General features: G+C 34.8%; 1 protein-coding gene and 1 long non-coding RNA gene across 2 annotated transcripts; both read left to right on the top strand.

Moving 5' to 3' along the window:
* The first annotated feature begins 4238 nt into the window (after positions 1-4238).
* LOC128208192 (uncharacterized) lies at positions 4239-10356 on the top strand. The gene is made up of 7 exons (XM_052911629.1): positions 4239-4408; positions 5741-5794; positions 6493-6546; positions 6932-7024; positions 7624-7716; positions 8639-8775; positions 10007-10356. The coding sequence occupies exons 1-7, from the start codon at positions 4303-4305 to the stop codon at positions 10211-10213; spliced, it is 744 nt and encodes a 247-aa protein (XP_052767589.1). The 5' UTR covers positions 4239-4302; the 3' UTR covers positions 10214-10356.
* A 5539-nt stretch (positions 10357-15895) lies between these two features.
* LOC128208191 (uncharacterized) lies at positions 15896-20713 on the top strand. The gene is made up of 4 exons (XR_008256869.1): positions 15896-16693; positions 19043-19103; positions 19438-19467; positions 19794-20713. It is a non-coding gene; the product is annotated as an uncharacterized LOC128208191 (long non-coding RNA).
* Positions 20714-21109: the final 396 nt, after the last annotated feature.

Raw genomic sequence — 21109 nt, 5'->3', positions numbered from 1 at the left:
TAATATGCGTTATATTTACTTCTTTAAGAGTTTTTAGAAATTATATAAGAAAAATCTGTATGCTAATAAGAAGAAACCATTTTTCATTTATCAAAATCCATTATTAGTATGTATTTTGGCTAATTGAAATAAGCGACTTAAGGCTGTTTAGCTAAAGAAGTTTCGAGAAATTGGGGCCTGAGCATGATCAATGTGCATTCCAAGTTTAAACACTATACACCAAGTCGTTGATGAGTTATTGATATGAAACTAATGTGTGCCGACGACATAGACGGCGTCGGACAAAGGGTAACATTATATTTTGACTATGCTATTTTGTCTTACTGACATGCTCTCATGTCTAATGGACATGTCATTATGTCTTAATGAAAAGTTATCATGTCTAACCGACATGTGTGTATGTGTAACTGACATGTCTTACCGACATGTGTGTATGTGTAACTGACATGGCTCACCGACACGTGTGTATGTGTAACTGACATGGCTCACCGACACGTGTGTATGTGTAACTGACATGGCTCACCGACACGTGTGTATGTGTAACTGACATGGCTCACCGACACGTGTGTATGTGTAACTGACATGGCTCACCGACACGTGTGTATGTGTAACTGACATGGCTCATCGACACGCGTGTATGTGTAACTGACATGGCTCACCGACACGCGTGCATGTGTAACTGACATGGCTCACCGACACGCGTGCAAATATTTAAACAACAGGTCTATTCAGGAAGGTTTTTTAAAGAAATTTCTTAATACTGGGATAATTTTTGTCATATTAGACCATACACCATCACTATCTACGGCTATATGGAACTTTCTCCAAAAGCCTAAACTTTTTCCTGGAAATCTTGATCAAAAGATTTCTCGACGGAGTACACGGCTCCTGACAAATATATATTACTAAAATTGGGGTTAGCCGTAAGTAATTCATACGATAATCATATTTTCAGTAAATTGATGCATTTTAATATGCAAGTTTAGAGGCTATGGTTGTTTTCTTATAGTTATTTCAAAGGGGAAAATTAGCAATAAGTCACGTGGGTTCTCTACCGTTATTATGTCAGACTTAAAAGTTCCCTTAAATGTTATTATGTCAGACTGACATGTAATTTTGTTTAACCGACATGTGATTATAACTACCCCTGACATGGTATTATGTCAGACTGATATGTAATCATGTCAAAATAGCATGTATGTATTTTTAAGTTAAATGCTATTATGTCAAACTGATGTTTAATTATGTCAAACCGACATATTGTCCATCCACGACTTTTCATGTTAAAAAGACATTAAATCTTAAAATACGTGTTTACATGATGTGTTTTCTTGTCAAAATACAGACTCATCTGACAAGACATCATTGTTTATTAAGATAATAACACGTTTATTAGACATTTTAATGCAGTTCTCGATCAAGACTCACTTTTTACAAGACATCGCCCCTGTTGACAGGATAAAGCGTAGTGTCGAGAAGACAAGTCTGTATTGTTCTGATTTTACCAAACATTAGTATCTACCCTATTTTTGTTCTGTTCTTATTTGTGCATAATTATCAGTTAGTAGATTGTTTGTACTTATAAAGTGACACTCTTATTCAAAATCAATACAAACACATGCATAACAAAAATAAAGTTTGAGTGACAAATCTTGAACAACTTACTAAATAATGCATTAATGGAAAATAGTTATTACTGATAACAAGATTGTAACAGTGTATATAGTAGCTGAAAACCAAAATTTTTTTTAAATGATTGGTGAATGCTAAAAGATTTACAGTTAAATACTATAGTTTCATAAGGTTGAAATACCATGTTTTCTGCACAATTCTCTCAAATTAAACTCTGAATCCTTCATAAAAACCATTGTTTTCGACATATATTCATCCTTGCTGGTATATTTAAACAATTATATTAATTGTAGTAAATCTTATTTGGTAGTAAAAGTGCGTCTTTAAAGGTACTCGCTCATGTGTTTGTAAAAATAACTTTTTTTGTAAGACTAAATATAGTGTAGCAAATCATAAGGAGTGTTAAAACTGAATAAGAAACCCGTCAGGAAATGAAGGTATTTGCTCACATATCGTCTTTTAATACCTCAATTTGCATTGGCGTTATTAATGCTTACAATCACTAAATAACAGCTTTGTTGTTAGGTGATTGGTTGATTGACATTATCACGTGATGTTATCAATGTTTTGCTAAGAGGTCAAAATATTTACCACCTTTGAAAAAGTCCCGGTGTCCTTGTGGTTTAGGTGCCGTAGGTTCGTACCTCCTTAAAACCAAAATACTTTTTTTATACAATAACTGTATGTTTTTCTTCAATTCGTATATGATCATTTTTCTTAGCCCATAAAAGCCTATGCTATTTTCTGTTTCTACACGTGTGAAATATTTTATATTTGCATGTATTCTATTGATGCAATCTTTGACCAAATTCCAGTTTGCAACGATGAAAGTTTGGCCAAGAATAGGTATCATGCGTCTTCTGCGTCCGGTCGTTCATTGCATCACTCTTTCATGTCTACGCTCTTAGTTAAACATTTCTAATACAATATTTACCGAACTTTGTTAAAATGTATATAGAGCCTTCTAGCTTATCAATTTTTCGTAGAAAATAGTTTGAAATTTCTCGTAGCCTTGGTGATGGCGTCATCTGCATCGGCGTCATTTTGCAAAAGAAACTTTACTTTGATCATAATTCAAGTTTTAAGTATGGTACACTCATAACAACAGGAAGTCTGAATATGCAGAGTAATGACCCATAAGTTGAAAAATACAGACCGAATGAAAAATTCATCGTAGGACTTCCACATGCAAGTCCATCAACCCTTTTCATTATGAAATTTAAAACATAGAACAGTGCTGTTTGTTTCCCTTTATTTGCTTGCTAACATAACGAAAGTGATCGTTTCAAATATTTCATGCTTGCAAGTTAAAACTATCGGTTATCAGTCGGTCGATCGGTCGTTCTGGTTGTCGCCGTAGGGGGGTCCGCAATGGGGAAGATTATTATTCCGCAGGGGCCTCGACGGGTCAGAGCATCTCGCATACGTAAGTCATCGCCTTAAACAGGTGGGCGGGGTCAAATTGACGTCTGGCATCATCATTCTGTGAATGTGAAATTAAAAAACCTTAGGCATGCTTAGACAAGTTTTGATAGCTAATGACGTAGCTCAATTACATATCCGGCTATTGAAGAAAAAGGCATCAAATAGTGTGTTTTTTGATAGTTTATCATTTACTCATATCTCAGTGCATACTAAGCACGAACTTATTTTTAAATTTAACAGGGCATGGATACATGACGAAAACAACATTGGTAGCAATTTAATGAATGCGAACGTGTAAATAAAACAAATGAGAATAAACGTTCGATTTAAAGAAGGTTTTTTAGAGTTTGTTTTATGATACATGGGTATTCAGTCACCACCCATTGTCAGGGATCTGTCTGATTTGCTTGAAAACGAGTGGTTTTCCTAATAAAGTGTGAAGACCACGCGTGGTTGTTAGCCATGTTTAAGGTGGGTGGGGTAAGAAAAAATATTGGTTGATTGTTGTGTGAAAGTTCGTACTACAAACTCATACACTACAAAAGCTATATTTCACGAGGGGCGTAGGCGCGAGTGAAACATTTACTTTTGGTGTTCACTAAGTGAAATATATTTAATCTTACACTGAAACGAATATTTTTTTCTGTTCATTATTTCCCTTAAAAGGATATTAAATGAATGTCAGGTATATCAAATTGTATTTTTTTAAGAACAAACGCGGAAATTGCACGCAAACGTAATTTTGTTTAGTCATTTCGGAAATTATTTCGTCCTTGCACGCTTACGTTTGATTTGAAAGTGAAAGCAAATCCTACTACTAAAACAATAAACAGAGCAAAAATAGTTGGTGCTAAGCATAACTGCATACTAATTCTATATATAAAATAATATAATACTTATAAAAGACAAAAATAGGAAATGATAGTGCTTGAAATAAGAGAAACACGAGATCAAGCTTTGCGCTTTTTAAATCATTAAATCGGCTGTTTTCTTTAATTAATTTTAAACATAGCTTTACAAGCAAGTAAACAGTGGCCATATTATGTAGACTTAGATCAACGGACACAATCTTGCAACGTTGCATTTTTTTAATGAATTTTATCATTAAAATTCACGCGGTGAATTTAAAACTTCATGACACGTTGCGGAAAAAACACTCTCTGATAGCTATCGCGAGCAGTATAACTGCAGCTCGAACATCCGTCTGATTGAGACTAGTCGGAGTTTCATCTGAAAGCAGACGAAATGATGTCCACGTTTTTATGTGTGTTGTTGCTGGGCGTTATTCTTGTGGCCAGTGTCAAAGGATTGACCGAGGGCCAGCTTCAGCAGATTTTGGGGAATGACAAGGGTAAGCTTCTGCTTTCGATATTTCGTTTTTGAAAACTCTTTATATAGTCGTCTAAATGCAAATGCGATTCTTTTCAATATTGACAAAATTCAAATACAGTCATTTTGTCAATTTCAATCATTACTTCAATATTGGTTTTAATCGTATTATTTCAAATCCTAATACACGTGGCTACGCATATCATTATATATAATAGCGTTTTGGTCTTTGACATTAAATTAAAGTTCATGGAAACTTTGTCATTTATTTAAAAATTGAAAATTGCACAGTTGCATTGATGGACAGTGTCTTTTTCTTGCATACCGGACACGTGGTTCCGATCATGTACCGGTAAAGGCGGGCCACAACAGTGCGTCAATTATAAATATTTGAAATTATAACTTGATGAATTAAAAATTTGACAAATCAAAAAAAAAATGAAAAATCTTTATTTATAACCAAAGTGTTCAAATTGTGAATGGTGTATATTGTAAAATAAAATATCATGAGGTCAGTAAATGACACATTGTGGGAAAAAGGCGTGTCAAAAAGTGTGTAGTTCCCATATGTAAAGGAAGCACATGAAATATATATATATATTCTTCTGATGTTTCTTAATGTTTTATAAATTCAAAACCGGTCTAAAATGTTGGTTTTAATTTTGGGAGACGGTCAAAATCACGCCACCCATGTTTTGTGAAGGCGGATATGACCCCCCTGTGTCATAGTAAACTTTTCTTGCCACCTTTGAAGATTATTTTACAGATATTTTGTACACATTGTATAATATATAATGTCATTACATTTTACAATATTTCTACTGATAAATCGATGGTAAACAGTTAAAAAAACACTTGCAAACATTGATTGGGGTATTTTGTCCGGTTGTATTTGGTCGTACACTTGATATATTCGGGTAGATTTCGACCAAGCTTTTGCCAGGGGATTTTGACCTTTTGCAAATTTCCATCGGATTAGGGTAGGGTTTGGATGTCAAACTATTTAGGGTCAGAGTAGTTCTAGGAAACAAAGATCTCGGAATGTATAATCCGGATTTTTTCAATTGTTTGTTTCCCGGTCGGATGTCTAAAGCCTGATCCCATATGCTCCCCCCTTAATCCATCACCCAACCCCATCCGACCAAAACATTGGTATAAACTGCATAACAGTATCTGTTGGAAATAAAATAAAATAAGATCGCTTATAAAAATTGCTGACAATACCTCGTTTCGTACCCTCGGATATTGAGGAAATTTATTGTTCTTTTTCAAGTAAAAATATATCGTGCTATTTTGTAGTTGGTTTTTAGAACCATGTCGAGTGCAATGAAAACGTCTCTTTCCCTTGCTTTAGGTGCACCGGCTTCTGACGATGTCGGATGGCATTATAAAACAAAGACCAGGAAAGGTTTGTATTTTTGGAAGCATCTTAAAGGGACTTGTGCACAGATTGTATGTTTGCGACGCTTTTATTTGTTGAAATTGAGTTTTTTTAAACTTATTTTTATAATTGATATACCTAACAGCAACTGACAGATTCTCATAATCGAACATATATTTCTAAATCCAAACCTACAATGATTCTATTTTAAGAAGCGTAACTAACGGTTTTCGGCAAAATAGAGCATTTGAATGGGGGTTATAAAAGGGCACTATACCACCATCAGTGTTCAAAATTATATTTTGTCCAATGGGATGGCAGTTTTGTTTTCAAATTTGCCGTACTTTTATTTAAATAAATATCAGTCAGCTGTTTTTTATTTGAAAATTCAATCGATGGATTCAAACAGGGGCTGGGTTTGTAGACAAAATACATAATAGTAAACTTTTCTTTCCACTTTTGAAGGTTAGTTGCGAGATATATGTACACATTGTATAACTTATATAATAATATTAAATTTTAACAATATTTCTCCTCATAAATTGATGGTAAAAAGTTTAAAAGCATTTGCAAACATTGGTTGTGATAATTTGTCTGGGGGTATCGTGAGGGAATTTACTGTGGCTTTGTCAAGTAAAAAAAATATCGGCATTAAATCACTATTTTGTAGTTAGATTTTAGATCCATATTGGGTGCAATGAAAACGTTGTTTTTCCTTGCTTTAGGTGCATCTGCTTCTGACGATGTGGGTTGGTATCATAAAACCAAGACCAGTAAAGGTTCGTATTTTTAAGAGCATCTTTAAGGGACTCGTCCAAGATTGTATTTAGGCAACGCTTTTATTTGTTGAAATTGAGTTTTTTAACTTACTGTTTAGAAGGTATAAATGCATTTTAGTAACACTCAGGCGTGTAGCTAGGGCCAATTTGGGATAACGCAGATTGATGCCTTGGGGTATTTTAACCCCTTCACCCTCTGCCCCCTTCGGTTTTTATTTCAAATTAGGGGGTTTTGGTATGACAAAAACTTCGACCTTTCAAAATTTCATTACGCAACTGCTTTTTTTGCGTACAGTCAGCTACGCACCTGGCAGTGATATGATGAAATAGGTTTGAAAAATCGATTATATAAATATTATATATTATATAAAAACGAAATTTACAGATCCGGCCCCTTGGTGTCAGTCGCATATTTCCGGGGCTGATTGCTGTGTGCAGAGGACGATGCACGCACACGGGAAGACATATCACTTGAACGGTAAGATAATAATACGGATGCAGTGGTGTGCAAAGTTTGATGGCAATCAGTAGAATAAATGCATGAGATGGAGGAAAAAAATATTCAGCGTTGTTATCATGTTATAAATTCTCGTTGAGTTTTCGTCGTCTGTTTGCGTTGATAGAACGATAAAAAGTAGATAGAACTTAAAAGTACGGATACTAAATGAGGATATAACTTAACAATCAAATCTCAGTGTTTATACACTTAAAGCGGGTTGGCTTTGTAAAATAGATAACCAAGTATTTTTTCTTCGATACAAATTATTGACGTAAGACGAGAACATGCGATTTGTCAATCATTGGTTTTGACAATTTTCATAAAGATCCGGGAGTATTTGTATTGGCCGGCTACTTCTTAACGTTTTCAAACTTTATTAATTGTAATTATACTTGATAGAAATTAGAATTGCATTGACTTACAATAATTGTGTAGCTATGTAATTAACATTAACACGTGCATGAAATAATTCATTTTATCACGATTACTTTTTATTTATAGAACTCTGTATTCCCAGTTCGATACTTTAAATTGATTAATTCGACCACCAATAATCTAACTCCTGTCTCTACCGCCAGCTTGCGTGAACGTGGACTTCCACCCCCATGCAAATGAGTACTCGGTCTACTTTAGTGTGAATGGGTACTCCCTCTTCCACAAGGACACAGACCGTACGTATACATGAATTATTATCCGGCCTCTTATTCTTACTTATTACTCAATTCATAACCCCCTTAGACTGACGAGTACTCAGTCTACTTCAGTGTGAATGGGTACTCCCTCTTTCACAAGGACACAGACCGTACGTATAGATAAGTTATTATCCGCCCTCTTATTCTTACTTATTACTCAATTCTTAACCCACTCAGACTGACGAGTACTCAATCTACTTCAGTGTGAATGGGTACTCCCTCTTCCATAAGGACACAGACCGTACGTATACATAAATCATTATTCACCCTCTTATCTTTACTAACACCCTCAGACTGACAAGTACTCGGTCTTCTTCATAGTGAATAGGTACTCTCTTTCAAAAGATTACAGACTGTACGTATACATCATCTTTCCCTTACACATCACTTATCTGCGACTACCACGCTCAGACTGACGAGTACTAGGTCTTCTTCATAGTGAATGGATACTCGCCTCCACAAGGATAAAGACCGTACGTTTACAGCATCTTTCCCTTACACGTCAATTATCTGCGACTACCACCCTCAGACAGACGTGTGTACTATCTAAATCAGTGTGAAGTGGTACTCTTTATTTTCATATATATAATATATGCATTACTATTAACTAGTATATAGTATATAGTAAGTAGTTAAAAATTATCACTCAAAATTTATGTTTTTTATACTGCACATGTATTGATTTTGAATAAGTGTGTCACTTTAAACATTACATCTTAAAGGTTATTGTTTACGAGCTGCTGTAACGTACGTTTCATACTTAAATATGTTACGGCCTTCAAGAGGTCTGAGACAATGTTTTTCACGATTATAACCAACTAATCTTGTCGGCACAGGGAGTCTTCCTTTAGGGATGGAATACATTTAAATAACTTAAGATTCTATCTTTTACGTATTTCAGTGAAGATGAATGAAATGGAGGAATGTTTCTCGGCGTCCCAGCTGGCCCCTGGTGCCAAGATTTGCATTAAATTGTACAAGATCAGCACGAAACACAAGCGTATGTGCGCTGCCCTGGATGGCAAAGCAGTCATCAAGGTATCCCCAAAGCAGAACATCACTCTTATTTAAAATACCTTTTAAATATTTTATAAGATGATAAGGGTGAAGCTGATCTAGTGAGATTAGATGTCTTCCCCTCACCAGTGATAACAGACGTGGGTTCGATCACAGCCTGAACAATGTTCTCTTTGCCTCAATGACGGACAATATAATACACCAGTCAATTGTAACCACGCCCCACCCTCCAGGTCCCGGGGGTATATCGGGGATAGCCGGCCGTGTTTTTACCTCCCGGGTGGTCCCACAGTGCCGGTGAATGCGATGCTTTTGTCTTTGCGCCAATATAGCGAGAAATGGGCCTTACCTGTGTTGCGGGGGCATTTGGCGGGGATTTTATCGGCAGTTCGTCCCCGCAGGACGGATATTTTATCCGGGCTTGGCTGGACCGCTATTCCCCGGACCTGGGGAGGGGGTTTAATTGACTGGTGCATAATATGAATGAGAGTGGTCTAGTGGTTTACATGTAGGTGTGCGCTTCTCACCCAAAACATTGTGGGGTTTTAGTTGTATCAAGGACAAACTTTCCATTGGACTAAGCACTGGTGTCTTCCAGCACATGGACAAGAGAGTTATTGATATAAACTTAAATATATAATTTCACCGCTGAGCTAAAACTAAGTTACGCTCTAGTAGGGCCCTAGTCAAGCCATCATTTCGTTTCAAAACAGTAAGTCCCTACCTAACGGCCGACTAAAAACGTCTTGGTCGGGTTCGACAAATCGGCCTTGTATAAACCACATACTGGTATATAATCGACCAAAATCTTAAACTTAAGTTCTTTTCACTAGCGGTTTAGTTCACAGCAATGTTATTAGTTGAATGTAATGCACCAGTCAATTGTAACCACGGTCCCCCAGGACCGGGAAATAGCGGGGACTTTGACTTTCGGTCCAGTCAACCCCCGGTAAAATCCCCAGGGACAAACTGCTGGTAAAAGCCCTGCCAAAATCCCCCCACCCTAGGGGCATCCTAGGTTAGGCCATTTTCCCACTATTCCGAACAAAACCAACGCTGTCAATCGGCACTGCGATGCCACCTGAAAGGTAAAAACACGACCCATTCCCCTGCTATTCCCGGTATCTCTCGGACTTGGGGGGGGGGGGGGGGGCTTGGTTACAATTGACTAGTGCATAAATTCGACTTATAAAGATTAAGTCACGTATATCGTGTCATAACATTACGTAATTATTTGCATTCGTTCTTTTAGGGCGTTGAGAATAACGTTCAGCTGGACTACGGATGTTTCCAAATCGGTTCCGGAGACGAGAACGAGGATGAGCAGGTGCCCGTTGGCATGGAAACAGAGGAGCAGGCAACAAAAGCTGAGATATTCCGAGCTCTCTCTGATCAGCAATATCTGAGTGATGGGGGTGAGGAAACGACCTCTACCGAAGATGACACACTGCGTTTTTAAAACTGATTCCGCAGTGTTAAACATGGAGTTCAAGTCATAATATAGAAAGCTGGTCGAGACATTCCAATTTTAAATGCTACTTGTCAGTTGTTAATTAAAAACTGTCAACCATCTATTTGGTATTAAAATAATTAAGTATGAAATGTTTTAACAATACAGTCATGTGGATCCCGTATTTAACCTATATGCGCTCAAGCTAAGCATGTATGTGAGAACGGCCGGAAAATGTCACCTGCTATTTGCTCATTGCAAAATGCTCGATGCTATTTACCGATGGCTTTTTTCTAATTTTTCGTTGCCAATGTTTATAGTCAAAATGCCATTTTCTGTTCTTTAAATTTAAAAAGCGTGATTAGAATTTTGACAACCTTTCAAAATCCATCTTTTACTCCCAGAAATAAGCGAGTACTCTCCAAGATACACAAGATGTATTCCGAAAAACACTGCCAATACACCCGCATTGGCATTCTTCAGCACTGGGGATAGTGCCCGGGGCAGTTTTCGCACACCATTGCCACCGAGCAGCGCACTGCACCCTGGTCTGCTGCCCCCGCTCACCCCACCCGCCAATATTTTTTATTCCGAAAAACACTGCCAATACACCCCATTCATTCATTCATTCTTTCATTCATTCATTCATTCAGTCATTCCGTCATTCAGTCATTCATTCATTCATTCATTCATTCATTCATTCATTCATTCATTCATTCATTCATTCATTCATTCATTCATTCATTCAGTCATTCATTCATTCATTCATTCATTCATAAATTACGTCATATTATATATGCTACGTCGGAAGGCAACATTTTGCTTAAAATGAAGACTTAAATCAAAGATAACTTTTCTTTTATAACACCATTTTAGATAAAAGAAAACGCAGTCTATGCCGCTTAAAGAGCACCGCAATTGCTTTATTACCAAATTAGTTTCATCAAACACTTCGACAAACCTGTTTCCAAAATAATGTTTGGAGAATGCTCCGTCAGATGACCGTATTGTGAAAAGGTTTGTCGAAGTGTTTTAAGAAACTAACCTCGCAATCAAACTCTGGTAAAAGACCAAAGGCAGGGATCCATAATCGGCGTAGAGTACGCTTTGTTTCCGGTTTTCATATGCTATGTTTAAATCATACAATATTTAGTCGAAATCTTAACAGTTACAAAATAATTCTTACATATATTGATTGAATCGGTAAACTATTAGTTTGTACTCACCCACAAAAGCAGAGAGTAAGAAAACCAACATTTTCGCTTTCATTTTGTCTTCAGGTCATGTAAGTGACTCCGTTTTTTGAAACAACTTTGCTTATCACGCACAATAGTATGTAGGTTTTATTCAATTTAGATATCGTATCCGCTGACTTTTAGAGGTTCCACTGACTGATCGACATTCTTTTTATTATATTACTGCAGCACAAACACACTTGTAAGTCTTCCAGTGCAGATCACATGATCATTCCCTTATTATGTATTGCTTTTAGTGAAATCTTGAGGGTGCAAACTACACGTTTCTATAAGTTTAATGCTGCATAACAAAACACGATTAATCCTTACAAAAACAAGTCTGTTGCGATAGTCATTTTTGTACAGTTATTGTTGGAAAATTTTGCATAATGATCTATTATGATAAGGATAATTACAGCTTTCCCATTTTGCATAATTGCGAAATAATTACATCTAATTGAGCCGTTTTTACTTACTTAAATGCAATCATATAATACATTGTTCTCTCCCTCAACCATTTTGCTGAAGCTGTGTAGCAAATTTAGTAAATATATTCAATAATACTTTGGAAATAATGGGGGATATTCCCACGAGCCAAACACCGAAGATTGTTTTTCATTGCACAAGTATAAAACCAAACAGCCAAACAATGAAGCATGTCTTTCATCGCACAAGTATAAAACCAAATAGACAAACACAGAAGTATGTCTTTCATCTCACAAATATAAAACCAAACAGCCAAACACCGATCAGAACAGAACAGAACAGAACAGAACAGAACATTTATTGTTAACTTGAACATATACAGTTCATCGTTGTTACAATAACATAACACATGGCATGGCAATAGTTGATAATGCGAGAGTGCATTATACATATATACATATATACACTATCAATGATTTCAACATGTTAAAAGTTAAGCATTATTATTCAAAGCAGTATATCGTAGCTCAAAAGCATGTTTGCAATACAAAGCTAGTATTCGTAGAAATGCAGCATTTTCCGAGTTTAATAATTGAATGAATTTAAACATGTTTGGTCTTGCATAGTAAAATGTAGTTATGTATTTTTTCCTTATGTCACCGAAGTGTGTCTTTCATCTCACAAGTATAAAACCAAGTAGCCAAACACCGAAATGTGTCTTTGATCGCACAAGTATACAACCAAACAGCTAAACACCGAAATGTGTATTTCATCGCACAAGTATAAAACCAAGTAGCTAAACACCGAAGTGTGTCTTTCATCGCACAAGTATACAACCAAACAGCAAAACACCGAAGTGTGACTTTCATCGCACAAGTATAAACGAAACAGCCAAACACCGAAGTGTGTCTTTCATCGCAAAAGTATACAGCCAAAAAGCCAAACACCGAAGTACGTCTTTCATCGCACAAGTGTAAAACCAAATAGCCAAACACAGAAGTGTGTCTTTCATTGCACAAGTATAAAACCAAACAGCCAAACAATGAAGCATGTCTTTCATCGCACAAGTATAAAACCAAACAGCCAAAACCTAAGCGTGCCTTTTATCGCACAAGTATAATACCAAACAGCCAAAACCGAAGCGTGCCTTTCATCCATTTCTGCTACGGAAACATTATTTGATGCATTTCCATCATTTACCGGAAACGTGATCGTACTTATAATAGCGACTATTTTATCATAATAGCGACTGTTTTATCATCGTCGTAATCGCAATTAAATGAACTGATACATGTGTATGCATTAAAGCACTGAAGTTCATATTTAAAAAAATACAATATGACAACTATGGTTGAATTCTAGGCCCAATCATCGTATGCCTGATCAGTGATATGATGTAAATACATTTATAATCGTGCCAGACACAATCTTGACAGTTCCTTGATAAGAACCTTATTTTTTTTGTATTGCAGATAACGGTACTTGATTTGCACAATCTTGTTTGTACGTCGGTAGAAAAAACGATTTTTGGTGATGATTATGGATATGCACACCTGTTAAGATTTAATAACATGTTTGCTTAAAAACGTTAAAAGGTTTCTTTATCAGCACATAATTCACATGATAATGTGCATTTTGTAAATAATAAGGTTACAATTTGTGTGGATTGTTCGTCACATGTAAGCTAGTGGTAAGACATATATTTACTTATTTAAAGCTGCACCCTCACAGATTGATTGTATTGACCTTTTTTATTTATTTGTTTTGTCTTTGAATGAGCTGATTTTTATGAAGATGTATGTAAACAAGTGATACAAGACTGCTGACAGAAAAGCAGACTGCAGTTTTCATATTTACGTTGGAAAATTTTAGGGCTAAAAGTGGTACTAAATCTATAAGAATAAATGGAATTTTCGGCAGTTTTCCATATTATGGGAGATCTGGTATTTTGTGAGTTATCTTATATGACTGCATTGAAGGCACTGATGCTAAAATGAGCTGACTCTGAGACAAACGAATAAAAAAAGGTCCCGTCAATTTGTGAGAGTACAGCTTTAATGTTAATTACTACTTAAGTAAAAAGAGGTAACAATTACAGGACACAGATATCGTAATAGTCAAGTATTTTGTTACTAGTAAGGTTGCACTGTGTTTGTTAGTAGTTTACATTTGTTAACTTATATTTTCGACCAAATAAACCACACTCATACTGTAGCATTTCAGATTTAGATTTAAGTAGTTGCCTCACAGCATTGACGGACTCTTTTTTTAATCAAACTATTTTGGTTACAAAGAGTGCCTGTGTGTTATCTGCATGGCACTGGTGAGGAACTCGATTTGTCTCCTTGGCTTAGTGGTAATGGTGTGTGCCAAAGACGCGGGAGGTCGAAGAGGGGTTTGTTATATCATATCCGTTTGTTTAACAATCAGCATTTTAAGTAATGGGGACCAACTGTCTCCCTGCTAGGCTACCGACATATAGGAAATATATCGTTCATTGTAGAAATGTTAATTAATCAAGGTATCTCATAAGCCTAAGGCTAACTGGGCTTTAAAGGCGCACCCTCACAGATATACCATTTTTACAACTTTTTTCTATTTTGTCTTGGAAAGAGCATTCTTTTACGTAAATATCTGCAAAACAATAATATAAGATTGCTGACAAAAATCAGATCGTAAATTTTCATATTTCCGTTCGAAAATTAATGTTTTATGGCTTAACCACTTACGGTTTAAGAAAAATGCATAAAACATCAATTTTTGAACTTAAATATAAAAAATCTGCGATCTAAGTTTTTGTCAGCAGTCTTATATAACTGGTTGCCATGGATTTTCGCCAAAATTGGCTCGTTCCAAGGCAAAAAAATAAAAAGTAGTCAAAACGTTCAATCTGTGAGAGTGCAGCTTTAAATGAGCGGGTGACAAGACTATAAACAAATGCGCAAGTCTAGTGCACACTCGTTTTTCTTTTGCATTAACTGTTTAAAGCACAGAAGCAGTCGGGCTACCACGAACATCATACAGCAGATGCGCTAATTTTTGAGGAAAATATAAAAGCATTTTAAAAAATATATTTTTTTTTTTTCTAGAAAACATGACGGCATGAAATATGTGTTTACTAAACCATTCAATTGGTACATACGTTTATGCTGAGAATGACGTCGTTATGTCACGAAAGTCGAAAAGGGTTCTTTATATTTACAAATTGATTGAATCCCATTTACGAACCGACAGTCAAGAAACCCTTTAGATTTTCAGCACCTAATGACACAGTTCGAAGCAAAACAAAATATACTGATTTAAAGGTTTGAATATATGCGCATTCCATGCACGTCATATTCATTTGGATACTAGGAGAATGTCCGTTTAAAAAAATATTCTCGAATTTGAACGTTACTGCTTCATAATATTCGTGAATATTACGGGTCGATTCTGCACTGTGAGCTGTTATCGTCAGATATTTTCTATAAAGGATGACAATTTGAAAGTTTTTATTTTTTAGGACGAACATTTTAAACATTAAATGCGGAAAAAATACTGACGGGCTGAAACACTTCTAATCTTGTGAACACAAGTCGTCTTCCGTTATCTCTTGAGAGTGATTAATGATTAAGGAGATCAAGCGCTTAGAGATACTGATTAAACTAGCCAAATCAGCACCGGAAATTATTTGTTTTAGCGTAAAGATGAATGTTTACTCACCTTTTCGAGTGTCCTAATCGAACAGAAATAAGGACACTATTTAAAGAATAAATTGCGGGATGGGTGTCGTTATCGGATAATGAACGCAGATGGACTGGTTAAAGGGTGTTGAGATACTTTTACCAGCCCAACTGCGTTCATATCCCTGATAATGAAATCAATCACTCAATTCATTTCTTATATTTACACCAATAGTTCATTTTTTCTTTCAAGAAATGTAAACAAATACTTTATTTTATTTAAGAAAAACTTACAGTAACTCTTTCTCACCCATTTGGTTTATAATAAGACCCGACCGTAACCGGAAACAGTTTATCACATTTCGTCACAATAAAGCGGGGAAAAATAATAACCTTAAATCACTTTTAAACGTGAAATTGGAACGCTAATGACAACAATTGATTAAACATATCATAAATTAACACTTTCTAACATGTTGATGTATTTTTGTGGCCGGCTGGCACAATAAAAACAATATCAAGATAAATAATGTTTTCAATTTGCATGTATATTAATATGCGATTATTCGCGATACGAACATATCCGAAGATTTTGTGTTTATTGGAAAATATTCGCAATCGCCGAAAGGCAGTTCATTTAAGGAACGGAAATTGATGTGTAAATACTTAAGCAATGACGGATCAACAACCTAGTGGCCATAAAACAGCGACTAACGTACGATCATTATTGTACAACCCTTGCAAAATGGCACCTTGTCCTCACATCGTGTATCGACAGAACTCCACGTTTTAGCCTTGTAATCATGAGCTTTGAAACCAAGCAAATTACGTGCTTGTGCAATTTGTTGTTTCATTGTTTAAACTAATAGATAAGCGCAAAAATGCTCGTATGCTTTGTATAATTAAAGACACTTAAAGTATTATGGCACAGACTAACATGCTGTTTTGTGAAAATCCCCCTTTCATTCCTTAACATTTTTATTTGTCACATGTTAACTGAAAATGAACCATAAAAAACCCCTTTTTGTCAAGCTGATAACGAAATATGTCTTCCGTTTACAAATGTTTGGGTAGATCGCCATAGTAATTTTGGCTGCCGGGTTATATAATCACACTGCTGATCCCAGACGGATACCGCTGCGGATATTTTGCACAAATACTTTAAGGTAATCTTGTTTCAATTATGTTATTAATTTGATAAGTAGTTTGTTAATAATTCTTTTATGATATATCTTTAAGGAATGGTATATGTCTTCAAAAAATAAGTTGTACAGTTTATTTCTTTTTTATAATAACTTAACAAATGATTTTCATTCCATTTTTAAAAAAATATAAACTATGATTGCCACTGTTTATAAATGTTATGTGTTATCTTTAGATATTGAGGTTTTAACAAGCTGAACGAGATAAACGGATTTATGAAGTTTACCAAACATTTTTCAACTGAAAAGGAGATATTATTGAAGAAATATTTTACTCGTACATTTGCGTAACTGACAATTAAATAAGGGAACTTACCAAGAGTCAAGATGCTATTGGACATTTGTCTTTGTTTCTAAAGTAAAACAAAAATAGTTATTAATGTTCATCACCAAGAAATTAGTATATGTAACTAATACTAACCGTATCTAACATAATAACCTACTATTTAATGCAACTTCCGAGACGAAATAGTATTTGGAGATCAGAATGTTTAACTTTAAACTTAGATTTCACTTTCTTAAAACAGACAAATTTCATGTATGTACATGACTTCAAAACTGATCTAGGTGACGTAGCAAACCATTGAAATTTCAAAACCATTACGGCTTATATATCATTTGGTTTCCAGATTTGCAAAGATTTGTTTTTGAATTGTCTAGAATCAGGAAATTTAATTTAATTGAAGATACATTTATGCCAAGATCTGTAGCTGATTGTATAAAACTGACTACTAAATATATATACACCTACGGATTATATCCATTGGCAAAATGTGACCGAACTTGTTGTCTTGAGACAATGAAAAAATAGTAATATTACTATTTTATTAATGATATTACTGATAATTATTCAACTACTACAGATAAAAGTAAAGAATAGTTTTGGTTCATACTTCTCGTCCTACGATAAAATGTTGTAAAGCTGATATCACACTTATTTTATATTCATATTTCACTCCAACTATATTGTCATTAAATGCCATCTAGTATGTTCTTCGTGTGTAGGAAATATTCAAAATTGAATGTGCTTATTAAACTTTGACTTGACTTGTTTAATTGTTTGGTTGAGTAAATGTAATTCTAATCAAAAGAAATATGGCTTGGTCCGTATTGATCTTCTATCAACCGATTCATGTGAATTAGGACGATGACCTGTGGACAACGTATCCAATATTTATATAACTTGCACTAGTTTTCTTTCTCGAAGGTTATTTTTCACTTATTAAATCGGCCAATTGATGTTCTAAAACTCTTAAATCTAGTTAAGACATTGACCTACATTCCCAGCCAATGAATTCGCCTCACGATATTCAGTATGTACTACTCTTCTCGTTAAGAATTACATATTACATCTAAAACGACATGACTTTGTAAAAAAGGTTCTACTCTTAGTTGGGTAATATTTGTATGATCTTACTGACTAAAAGGGGCTAACTCACTTCAATTTCCTCGCCTTTTTAAACTATGAGATTTTACCAGTTATGTAAAGTATAAGGTAGACATTATTGTTAATCATACTTCACTGTATTTACATAATTATATATAAACAAAACAAAAGACAAGCTGTAAAGGGTCCATGTAGCACTGTTAACATTTATACACAACGTTCAAGCAAAGGGATTAAAACATTCAACACAAAAATGTTCATCGCGTTTAATTCTTTTAAGTCTTAGAACTATACAACGAATGGTCCTTTTTAAATGGTTTTTAGATTGTGTTTGTTTTACATGAATTTCGTACCATATGCAGCATTCTACGATCAGTGGACAAATCATTTAAGCTTTTTATTTAATTTCTAAGTCAGTACAAACTATAAGATACTTTTGATATGAAGATATTGCTTGGCTAATATAAATATTCATTCCAGTAAGCACAATTAATGCCCTTGTTTTTATGTGTTGTTTTTTTCTAGTTAAAGTCTCTGTACAAATGATATACCCCTGTCATGTTTATAACTAAAAAGACAACTGGGAAAGGATGGTCATGAATATAATCCTACTTCCATTTCAACTGATTTTCTTGTAGATTTCACTGAACATATAGCCTATTTTATTGAACTGACTGCCATTTACTATGCCAATCAATATTTGTGACTATAACCGTGCTATGGAAATGAAAGGGGCAATATAATATGTGGCAAGGAAAATTTGCGGGCACTATTCAATGATCCACATACCCAAACCGATTTCACCTTCATGACTATGCATTGCTGAAAATATGTTGCCTTTAGAAAATGAATTTAAACATGTTTAATCAATGAACAGACACGTAAAACCATCACAATCTCTCTGAATATTTCTTTTTCTACAACAGATGAAGCAGTTCCTTGTTTGCTGTTTGGTCGTAATGCTGCTTTGGACAGCACCAGTACAGAGTAAGATGCTCAACCTTTTTTGAATACTAAATGTCTTGATTTAATTCCTACTAAAGAATATACTGTATTACCAAATGTCTCAATCATTACAAATTGTTTAAGTTAAATCAATATCGTGTGTGTCTATCCATTAAAATACTTAAAATACTACTGTATAGTGGTAAACTAAGAGAAGTTTTATGACGATAAACTGATATTTTGTTTCCATTCAGGTGAATATGTGAAACCTTTTCTACTTATGTTTACAAGTAATGTTGAACTATATTTACAGGTATCAATGTTCTAAATATGAGAACAATAATTAATAAAAAAACATTTTTTTCCTTCTTTGCAGGTGCTTCTACTACCGTTACTACCACCACTGGTAAGAATGTTTTTAACATCATTTTATAATAAGCAGTATTCAGTATAACAAAGTATACATTCCTGTGCATATTAATTTAAATGCATTTTGAAAGTTTATACTTTTCAGCATCTAACAAAATATATACACAATTGGAAAATCAAATTCAATGACAATTTAAACTTTTCAACGCCTATTTAAAACACAATTAAATATGTTGATTTATACTTTTTAGCGCTCATAATTAACCGTGTTTTTCATATTGCCAATTCAATAAAAATATTTTCAATCAGACCATTTATACTTGTTGGCGGTCTTTAAAATATATTTCCAAAATGTCTTTTAAGCTCCCGTTACTACAACTGGAGGGAACACTGGGACACCCACCACGCCTTTGACAGCATTTTGGCTCGTTTTGGCTGCCCTACTACCCATTCTACAGGCATACCTTATGTAAAAGGATAACATGAGTAGAAATGGTTCTATTCCTTCCCCTTGCCAGATCGGACCTTAAATAAAGCACACCGCTTTCCTTGTGATTTTGACCGAATGTTTTAAATCATGATAACGCAATGAAACTACTCGCTTGAATCTCTAGTAGGATATAATTATTGCCTTGCCTGGTATAAAAAATGTTTATTATGTGTGCGAACCCACACCGGTAAAGTCAAGAAAGTTATATGTCTTTCTTTCTTTCTTTGACTGTACCAACAAATGTATTTTTCAGCGATTTTGATGTCAAACTGTAAAACTAAGTAATAATATAAATGTTTTTAGAGTAACAAACCTAATTTGACTGGACGTTTATCTCCAAATTTTCCCACTTTTGTTGAACACTTCATTTACGTTGGTACGACTTGTTGTTCTTTACATTATTTAATGCCCGATTCAGATCTTTATTATTTTTGTGCATAATATGACGAAAACAATGATCTGTTTTTTGAAATTTCAACAATATACCAATAACGCGTTTGTATATTTGCTCTTTCTTGTTTTTCGTTTCTTAAGGATGTTTCTTAATAAAATAGCCCATAAGTAGATATATGTTAATCAATTGTTTGAGTAGTTAGCTTGTGTCTTACACCGTCTCAGAATGAACGCTTTTGAGTTAGTATTAGGTAATGTTCTAAATACATCCTATTTTCACATGGACAAAACAACAATGACACCCCACTCAATAGCTATATTTTTGCTGGTAAATTGATAATAAATATAGTTTACAAAAAACATATATAACGTTCACCGATAAACACATTAACCAACCGTTCTTAAGTCCCATTTTGTTGTCCCTCATTCTTTGTAGAGCGGGATTGGTTTAGTTGTACAGGATTTCGCCTCTCCACTAAGATTTTGTGGGCCCGATCTCCTTCAAGGATGTTTTCAAGCCTTTTCAATAGAGATTAAAAAAAGGTTTAGTTTAGTTTTAACAGATTTATTTCACAACGATTGTGAAACAAGTTATTACAACATTATATCAATCACTCTCGTTGGCAAGATTTTACGCGAGAGAAGGTTTCTGCCCAGGAAACCGACAAAAGCGTGATTTTAATAGGTGAAATCTTTGGTTATATCCGAGCTAAAAGAAAATGTACACTTTTGTTAATAATAGTTTATAAACTTGTAATCAAGACATTTGGAAGGCAACACTCGTTTTACAAACATC

This window comes from Mya arenaria, chromosome 11 (genome assembly GCF_026914265.1).
Source record: "Mya arenaria isolate MELC-2E11 chromosome 11, ASM2691426v1".
Classification (NCBI taxonomy): Eukaryota; Metazoa; Mollusca; class Bivalvia; order Myida; family Myidae; genus Mya; species Mya arenaria.
The sequence above is the reverse complement of the archived record's forward strand: the minus strand, read 5'-3'. Positions and strand labels throughout refer to the sequence as shown.

What these genes read in the sequence shown, in the direction of transcription:
- LOC128208192 (XM_052911629.1), top strand. Translation starts at nt 4,303, where the DNA reads ATGATGTCCACGTTTTTATGTGTGTTGTTGCTGGGCGTTATTCTTGTG. An exon ending in TAAAACAAAGACCAGGAAAG is followed by an intron (nt 5,795 to 6,492) that starts GTTTGTATTTTT and finishes TCCTTGCTTTAG; the next exon opens with GTGCATCTGCTTCTGACGAT. An exon ending in TAAAACCAAGACCAGTAAAG is followed by an intron (nt 6,547 to 6,931) that starts GTTCGTATTTTT and finishes CGAAATTTACAG; the next exon opens with ATCCGGCCCCTTGGTGTCAG.